The sequence below is a fragment of the Nicotiana sylvestris genome, chromosome 1 (genome assembly GCF_000393655.2).
Source record: "Nicotiana sylvestris chromosome 1, ASM39365v2, whole genome shotgun sequence".
NCBI classification, from domain to species: Eukaryota; Viridiplantae; Streptophyta; class Magnoliopsida; order Solanales; family Solanaceae; genus Nicotiana; species Nicotiana sylvestris.
In genome coordinates, this window is record NC_091057.1 from 160,905,446 (window position 1) to 160,915,585 (window position 10,140).

The 10,140-nt window shown below is 39.7% G+C and overlaps 1 protein-coding gene across 1 annotated transcript; it reads left to right on the plus strand.

Moving 5' to 3' along the window:
- The first annotated feature begins 4,323 nt into the window (after window positions 1-4,323).
- On the plus strand, window positions 4,324-6,025 carry LOC138876742 (uncharacterized). The gene is made up of 3 exons (XM_070155712.1): window positions 4,324-4,661; window positions 4,782-5,211; window positions 5,972-6,025. The coding sequence occupies exons 1-3, from the start codon at window positions 4,324-4,326 to the stop codon at window positions 6,023-6,025; spliced, it is 822 nt and encodes a 273-aa protein (XP_070011813.1).
- Window positions 6,026-10,140: the final 4,115 nt, after the last annotated feature.

A 10,140-nucleotide genomic window follows, 5' to 3' on the forward strand; every position in this document is an offset into this window, starting at 1 on the left:
GGCCCCGCAATTTGTATTTTTTATTTGGTGAGGCTCATCTCATTCTTATTTTTTAAGGAATTTGCGACGTCATGGACATACATTTCGAACCACGTCACAATCAATGTACCCGTGATTAGAAACGCATTTCGAATCCGTCGAGATTCGGATTTGGGTCACATAAATGTGCACCCGAATTTAAGAAGGTAAAATTATTAGATACGCGCTTAAAGAGACTATCGCGTTATTATTCTGGGAGGGCCATGAGATTTGCTAAACGACCCATCCTGGAAACTGAATGGTTCGATACCATACGTTTAACGAGGGCCCCGCAGCCTGCGCGTTTTGTTTATTTTTCGTCGAGGCTCATCTCGTTCTTATTTTAAAAGGATATCCTATAGCAACTACGTTTCTTGTCGTGTTTGTTTCTATCAATTGAAAACAGTAGATAGTCCTAATTAATTACATGCTTGCAAGTTATTTATAACAGAATTCGGAAATGCTTAAAAATCAGGAACGAGGCTGCGTGCACAGTCAGTCGAATAAATAATCACGGGCCCAAATCCAACCCATGCGTGATGGGCCAAACCTGGGCCACTGCTTGCTCGAAGCAGGCCTGCTTGGCCTGTTTTGACCTGAACTCGACCTTCATGAGGTTGATATTGCAAGTTTTGTGTTCTTTGTCTTAACAGGTGATTTACTAGTTATATGAGACCATTAATCAGAAAAGGAAGAACTTAACCCATGATGTACAGTTTTCATGCTTGGCATACATTACAGCATATACTGCAAAGTAAACTAAATCTGAGATGCGACCTAATTCATTGAGAATACTTTTATCTAAACAGCATACATATACAAACTGATATTCAATTACCATGCATTGATATCTACTAGGCGTGCAAGCTACTTCCAACATCCAAACGAGAATAGCATTTTTCTACATTACATGATATTTAAGGTAACAAACTATGTATAAAAAACACATTCTTCAGATCTTTTCATTTGTATTCTTGCTCAAGTTTCCAATTACATCTGACAGTGTATTAGGTGTGTACCTGGTATAGAGAACGAAAAGAAGAAAGGAATGGTCAGCTGGGCAGTATGTAGCAAACACAGCAACAACAGATACACAGCAACAACACAGCAACAAATCAAAAATCCAAGTGTTTTCCACAGCCCACAGACAACCAGCAATATTTCCCAGAACAAAAAGAACCAGCAGATAGTCGAGTACCAAACCAGCAACCCCATGAAAGAGTAAAGAAACAATAGCAATAAAAGAGTGTTCAATGCAGCAACACCAACAGTTCGACAACCACAAACAGCTCAGTCAATGCAAACAACCAAACTTGGCCAAGACAGCTCGACCACTATAAATTCTTATGCAACTTTCAGACAGTGTTTGGTTACAATGTTTTTTGGAAACTACCTTATGTTTTTCAGTTTTTCTTTTAAACTCACTAGACCTCTCTTCAGACTAAAAGTTCCAGCCTCAAGACTAAAAATTCCAGCCCCTTTTCATGTTCTGAAATAGCTTATTTATAAGCTAATAACCCAGTGCAGTCAAGCTGCCTGGATCCTGCAACTTCAGTCTGCCCATACCTATTAAACTCATCCTTAAGTATCTTTTGATGTCAGCCCCATTTGTTCCCCACGCCTTGTTTTTCTTTAATCAAGAGTTATGGGTTCATTTTAGTATTCATTTTAAACTCCCATGCTCTTATGTCTTGTTCCCCATTGGCATTAGTTTAATCTTAATTAGTACCTCACTTGTCAGTTCATTTAAACTAATCTTTTCTGTCCTTTTCAACACCCCAGAATACCCTTGTTAACCCTTGATTATTACTGCCCTGCCTATTGCAGCATCAGGGCATTTTTGAACTTCTGAAAGTTCAATTTCAGGACTGCCCTGGACTGAACCTTTTCAGTCATTTTTGCAATGCAAACAAACTCATTTCAGACAATGCTGGGGCATTCAGTCAGTGACAAGGTTCAATTAGTCACGTGAAATTATTAGCTTATTTGATCCATCAATTATAGAGAACTAATCGACGACATTTATCGAGTCGACTATACTAATTATAACAGGTAATAATCAGTCGTTCAAATAAACAAACGCATACAGGGACCTAAAGGGCTTCGGACAACTTGGTCAATCACTAGGAACCTATATAAGTTATTCATGCGACGACTATCCTAATCGGACATGCTTATCATAGGATACATTCAGAACACACACATAGAAAATCAATCGACCAAATAAAAGGTCTTTGCTAGAGATGGAAGAAAACAGAAAAAGTAACAGACAATAACAAATACTCACAACAACAAATCATGCTGACAAACTTAACCAAAACTAAAAAGGAGAGAGGACACTTACTGGGGAAGTTTAAACTGAAATGACCCAAGTCCGACTTAGCTTTGACCATTTGAGGTTGAATAAATTTTAACCAGGGTGTTCTCACATGAGAACACCTTGGTCAAGATCCATTAAACCTCAAAACCCCTTTCAAGACCGGCCTGATTTCCCAGGTGCATGTGTTCTAAGGTCTGGATTTTCAGATCTGGTTTTTTTAGGAGTTGTGGGTAGATTCGGACCAAACCAAGCTTGGTTTGGTCACGAGGAGGGTCAGGGGAGTGTCTGGTATGAAGATGGGGTAATTTGGTATAGGTCCGGGTTCGACTCAAATCTTCAAATGAAGATTCGAGACGAAGGAAAGTGATTCAAGGCAAATGGATAGCAGATCCATGTTCAGGAGAGTGAGGGGGTCTTAGGGTGTTCAGGAGGTGATCACCGGCGTTCGTGCCGCCGGGTTCTGGTGAAAGGGAAACTAGGGCGGCGTTAGGGTTTGGGGGTTTCAGGGCTTGGGGAAGGAGATGACTGAAGGGGGGGGGGGGTTCGGATAGGGGGCGTGAGGTGAAGGGTTGAGTTTATATATGGTCTAGGGGTTTAGATCCTGGCCATCGGATCAAATGAGATCTATGGCTAGGATCTATCCACTTAGGGAAGACGGTGTCGTTTGGGTTTTGGTAGTGGGTGATGCCGGGTATGGCTGGATCGGGTCAAAACTGGATGGGTTTAGGGGGGAAAACCTGGGTCCGTTGGATCAAGGGGTTGAACGGCTCAGATCAAATGCCTAAGACGACGTCGTTTGGGGTTGAATGAGTGGCTTGATCAGGACCGTTTGTTTGAGTCAGATCAACGGCTCTAATAAGGACGCTGATACGGCGTCGTTTGAACCAACGTTTGGGCAGGCCGGATTTGGACTGGGTTTGAGTGCCGGTTTTGGGCCTTTTTTGTTTCACTTTCTGGGCCCAAATCAATTTTAATCCCTCTTTCTTTGTTTTCTAAATACAACTAAATCAAATGAAAAATAATAAAATAAATAATAAAACAAATGAAATTAAAACAAACAACAATGTAACACCTCAACACAATTATCATACCAAATTAAAATGTTTAAGTAAGTTTAAATCACAACCTAGAACGAACGATGCACATGTATACATTTTTTTGAATTTTCGTTCTTTTTTAACGACCGAATTATGATTTTTGATTATCCTGACAGACATGCTTTGTATTTTGATCGGTGAGATTAAATGCAAAGCGGGCAGACCCACAAATGACTAACAACACATGTCTCGGAAAGCGACAAATTGTACAGTGAGGTCATTTATCACTATTTGTTTTCCTTTTGGAGTGATTGCTCGTGAAGCAAAAATCACGTGCTTACAATGTGGCCCCTACTGGACTTATTGGTGGTCCAGAAATAGGTGTAACGGAAGTGAATGGTGCATCTGGGGAAACAAACATAGAAGAGAGGGAAGATGTTTTTACTGAAAATGAAGTGATGGAAGATGTTGCTGCTGAAACTAAAGTGAGGGAAGATGTTGCTGTTGAAACTAAAGTAAGGGAATATATTGCTGCTGATTTAAATGGTATATGGAGGGAGAAGGTTGTTAGGGAAGATGTTTCTGTTGATTTAAGTGGTGTGGGGAGGGAAGAGGTTGTAAAAGGTGATGTTACAGATCTTGATGGTACTATTTCATATCTAGAGAGTAGTAGTGACTCAGATTTTGATATTGTACCAGAAGAGATGATAGTGATACTGATAAAGAGTTGATAGCTATCAGGAATGAAAAGAGAACAAAGCTAAAAGCTAAAAGAAGGAAAAAAATAGCTGTTCATGTAGAAATACCTCTAGGAGAAGGAAAAATAGATAGAAGTTTTGAAGACATTGGCAAGAACAAGACAGACAAATATGTTGGAAAAATAGGGGATATGAGGACTATGTTGATAGTTCTAATATATGTAGTGATGATTCCGATAATGAGCTAGACATGGAAGCTGAAATTGGTGTTGATTTGCCAAGTAGAAGGAATCATACAAAGCTAAGATATGATCCAAATTGTGGTGCGACTATTTTTGAACTTGGCATGATATTTGAGAATGTCAATCAATTTAGGAAGCCAATGACTGACTATGCTATTGAATACCATTCACAATTAAAACTCAAACCTAATGAGTCAACTAGGGTGAGGGTGAAATATAAATCTAAAATTTGCCATCGGGAGTTATTTGCAAGTTTTGACAGGGATTCAGGGAATTTTATAGTTAAGAAGTATCATCCTATTCACAAGTGCACTCCAATGAACAAGAACAAGCTTTGTAATTCTAAGTATATTGCCAATAAATTCAGAGATAGGATCACTTCTTAGCCCTATATTAGGATTTGGGAAATACAAGAATTGGTTAGAGACAAATTGGGTTTATATGTTGGTAGAACCATCTGTTATAGGGCAAAACAGATAGTTCTTAGGAAGTTTATGGGGGATTGGAAGATGGAGTTTGCTAGATTATGTGACTATACTGATATTATTATACAAACCTATCCTGGTAGCATTTGCTTGGTCAAAACTGACAGAAATTCAGAGCCTGGAAAGAATCTGTTTAAATATTTTTATGACTGCTTTGATGCACTGAAGAAAGGTTGGTTGGAAGGATGCAGGAAGATCATTGGATTTGATGGGTATTTTCTAAAGGGAGCATGTAAGGGTGAATTGTTGGTAGCTATTGGGAAAAATGAAAATCAACAAATGTATCCCATTGTATGGCCTGTGATAGACAATGAGTCAAAAACATGTCGGAGTTGGTTTATAAATAACTTAATATCTGATTTGGAGTTAGGAGATGGAGCTAGATTAACAGTTATGTCTAATATGCATAAGGTATTTTACTTCATCTATACTTTCTGTTTTATAGTTCTACTTTATCTCTACTTTCTGTTTTAACTTACTAGTTCATCTCAACTTTCTGTTTTAGCTTTCTCAGTCATCTCTACTTTGTGTTTTAAATTTCTACTTCATCTAAACTTTTTGGGGTTTTGTTGATTTATTGCTATTTTGTAGGGATTCGTACCAAGCATTCAAGAGTTACTGCCAAATTGTGAGTATTGAATGTGTGCTAGGCACATATGGTCTAACTGGTCAAAAACATGGAGAGGTGAGGAGATGAGAAAGCAATTTTGGAGGTGTTCTAAGGCAAGTTTTGAGGTGAAGTTGAAAGAAGAATTGGCTACTTTGGGAAAGCTTGGAAAATGTATGTGAAATATTATTGAAGTATAACAAAGAGTATTGGTGTAGAGCCTTTTTCCTTGAACACTCCAAATATGATATTGTAGAAAATAATATGTGTGAGACCTTTAATTCTTGGATATTAGCACCTACACAAGTCTATTATTAGCATGTTAGAGGATATTAGACATAAAGTAGTTAGGAGACATGTTGACATGATAAAGTTTGCAGAGACTTGGATTACATACATTTCTCATATGGTAAGGGGTGATTCTAAAAGAAAATAAGGAGTTTTCTAGGTGTAACGACCCAACCGGTCATTTTAAGCCTTTGCACTTTGCTCGCCAGTTCTCGAGCATGACTTACCCTGTGTGATGTATTGTGACGTATGTAAATCATTGGTTTTGGTTTTCAGGGTAATCGGAACGAATTTAGAAGACCAGTTCTTAGTTTGAAGCTTGAAATTTGAAAAGTTTGACCAAGATTTGACTTGTTGGTATATGATCTCGGATCAGAATTTTTATGATTTGGTTACCTCCATTAGGTGATTTGGGACTTAGGAGCATGATCGGAATGCATTTTGAAAGTCCGTGGAAGGTTTAGGGTTGAATTGGCGAAATTGAGATTTTGGCATTTTCCGGTTGATATGTGAGATTTTGATATAGGGGTCGGAATGGAATTCCGGAAGTTGCAGTAGCTTTGTTGTATCATTTGTGACGTGTGTGCAAAATTTTAGGTCATTCAGACGTTGTTTGGTTGGGTTTTTTATCAAAAGCGGAATTCAGAAGATTTTGGAATCCTAGGCTTGAATTTGATGTGATTTTGTGTTTTAATGTTGTTTTGAGCGTTCCCAATGTTGGGACGATTTTGAATAAGGTTATATGACTTGTTTGTATTTTTAGTTGAGGTCCCGGGGGCCTCAGAATGATTTCGGATAGTTTTCGGAAAGGTTGAAGTTGAGAAATGAAGCTGATGTTGCTGCTTCTGTCATATCCACACCTGCGGATTGGGGACCACAGGTACGAGCTCCGCAGGAGCGGAAGAAAAGCGCAGGTTCAAGAAGGACCGCAGGTGCGACTTGATAACTGCATCTGTGATACCGCAGGAGTGGTGAGGCGACCACAAATGTGAGGCCTAGTGACATAAGTGAAATCCGTAGAAGCGGATGTTTTTACGCAGAAGCGGAAGCGCAGATGCGCTTATAGGATCGCAGGTGCAAAAGTGCTGGGCAAAATGTATAAAAAGGCCCCTTCGCAATTTTCAGTCATTTGTTCATCATTTTTGTGCGATTTTGGGACTCCAAGCTATGATTTCAAGAGGGAATCAAGTGTTTATAGAGAGGTAAGCTACTTTGGCCTTGTATCTTGTGTTTATGGTTATTATTTCATTGTTTAATCATGAAATTTGTGGGGAAAATGAGAGAAAGAGTTAGGGAAATTAGGTCTTGAATTTGGAGAGTGTAAATTGGAAATTTTAGGGGGCAATTGAGGTCCGATTTTGATGTTCTTGGTATGTATAGACTTGTGGGTAGATAAGAAATCTATTGATGTAAAATTTATTGAAATCCGAGACGTGGGTTCGGGGGCCGGGTATGAGCAATTTTGGAATTTTTGATGTAAATTGGATATTTTTGAGTGAGCTAAGTTCCCTTAGCATATTTTAATGATTATGTACTGATTGTGGCTTGATTTGGAGGATCCGGAGGTCGATTCGTGTGGGCAAAGGCATCGTGGATAGAGTTTGGACCGGATCGAGGTGAGTAATGATTGTAAATGATGTCTTGAGGGTACGAAAACATGGATTGCACATAGTTGTGATATATTGAGGTCACACACACGCTAGATGACGAGCGTGGGGTCGTGCACTATTGGGGATTGTGACTTAGTCCATCTCGAATGACTGTTTTACTGCGTATTTGATTGGAAACTACTTGCTATCATCATGTTTTGGGTTGAATGCCATATTTGGGCGTCGTGCCAACTATTTGAACCCTTCAGGGATTTTTATTGATATGTTCTCACTGTTTTGACTTTATACTTGAACTCAGTCATGCTATATTTCATTGTTTTCATAACTCAGCCATGTCTACTCTATTTTAATATATCAAATGATATTTAAACTAATATTTTGGGCTGAGCATCATGTTTTACTGTTGCCCGAGTGGCTTATGTGACTTTGACTGAGTAAGGCCCTGTGTTGTGAGGATATTTTTGGGTCGGGATGCACGCCGCAGCGGTGATACACTGATTATAATTATGAGGCCGAGGGCCTGAGATTTGTACGCCACGAGGTGACTTGTTGATATGAGGCCGAGAGCCTAGTGATGATGCCACAAAATGATTTGATATTGCGCTTGGGCCGTAAGGGGCCCCTCCAGGAGTCTGCACATCCCCAATGAGCGCGGGTACCCATTGTGATGTGAGATATAGCCCGAGAGGCTGGTGTTGTTCTGAGATAATGCCCAAGGGACGGATTTGTTGATACTGTACCCGAGGGGCGAACCTTTATGTGTTTATTTTTCCTTAATTGCCTGTCATCTACCTGTTTAATTGTGTAGTTGTGCCCGAGGGGCGGATTTTCTATGCTTATCGGTTCTAATTTCTTTGCATTCAATTGCTTAACTGTTAAAAAGTCATTTTAAAGACGTTTAAACTGAGCTAAGGTGCTTTAAGAGATTTCACAACTTCATTGCTTTCTTACTGGTTTTGTACTACTCTATATAGCATGTTGATGTATTTTTTGTGATTTCCTATCACTTAATCTTTAGTTATGATTATTACTGACTTAGTTGGAGTACTCACTTTACTCCCTACACTCTGTGTGCAGATTCAGGCGTTGCTGATCCTGCCAGTGCGAGTTGAGAGCTCCCGACAGACTTCGAAGTCCACGAGGTAGCTGCTTGGCGTCTGCAGTCCCATATTTCTTCCCCTTTATCATTTCTATCTCTTATCAGACATTTGTACTAGCTTATAGACTTTTTCGGACTTGTATTAGGATTGATAGATGCTCATGACTAGTGACACCCTGGTATCGGGCTGTGCTAGGTTGTATTCCGCAAATTATGTTATCATCTGCTACTTTGAGATTCTATTTATTATGCTTTAGACTTATTTTTTATGGTTTAACTGTTAAAAAACTGGAATGGGAAGTATCGGTTGGCCTTGTCTTCACGAGAGGCGCCATCACGACCGGGTCCGGGTTTAGGATCGTGACAAGTTGGTATTAGAGCCTAGGTTACATAGGTCTCACGAGTTATGAGCAGGTTTAGTAGAGTCTCGCGGATCGGTACAGAGACGTCTGTATTTATCCTCGAGAGGTTGCAGAACCTTTAGGAAAAATTTCACATTCTTAAATTCTTATCGTGCGTCCTTGATTCAGCTTGGAATGAAATTCTTTAAATCCCTTCCATGCGTTCGTATGCGCGCATGTGCACTCGGTATCAGACGTGCATCGATGGCTTGTGATTCCCTTATCGAGGGGCGAGATGTGATCTCTACATGTTGATATTAGTCCAGTCTGGAAGACTTGAGGCCGGATTTTTGCCTAAAGCTCGAGCCTTAAGCTATTGAGTTCGTGAGCGCGTGTCTCTAGATCTATATGTTTTGTTGTGTCCCTATTAAGGGGAGTAATGACTGGATAGCTGCGTGATGAGTATATTATGACTGCGAGGTGTATTTATATGATTTGGAAACGACAAGAAGGGTTTGCTAGAGGATATAAGAACTATTAGGTACTTGAATTCCACCGTGATTTGATGTATAGTCCGAGTTGTGGGCGTGTTGAAGGACCCTTTTATGTTTCCTATTGGGAAGTGAAGTAGATTGCACATTGTGATATGAGTTCAGACTTAGAAAGATTAAGTGACTGCGTAATATTTATGTCGGTAGAAGGCTATAATAAGATGTTAGTTTGAGGTGGAGTAGGTGAGTTGTCTCCTACGGAGTGTTATGAAGTTTGTGTGATCCTTATGTTGTTGTTGGAAGATCTCATTTACCAGAGAAATGTATGTGCTCCAATTTGAATTTGGGTCGCTTAAGAGAGTGGGCTTGACTGTTGCGAGGATGAATGCGAGATTTGCAGAAGATTTAAAGTACCAGATGGTCTGTGTTTCATGAGCTGATGAAGGATTGAGTTTAATCTCACTATGGTATTATGGCAGCAATAGAGTATATACGTCATGAGTTATTGTGTGTGTTTTGATCTATGACTTCGAGCCAAATGGGGGAGTCTGCTATTGATTAGTTGAGTGCATGGTTATGTGCTATGTTGGTCCCAGTTTGAGGCATTCGGGTGAATCAGTTATGGATTACAAAGATTTGAGACTGAGGATGGCTCGAGTAAAGGAAAAAGGTTATGTTATGCTTTGTAGGTGTATGAGAATCACGGAATGTCTTGAGTTGTTGGTAATGGATGCTCGGTGCATAGAGAATGAAGTTGCTTGGTTGTTCTAGGATGAGGTTACACTCTGCGGTATCGGGGTGCTATTGAGGCATAGAGTGGTCCTACTCATTTGATCAGGGTAATTGTAGTTTGAATAGAGTGAATGACTCTCGAGAATGGTTCTATTGCGTTCAAGATTTTACA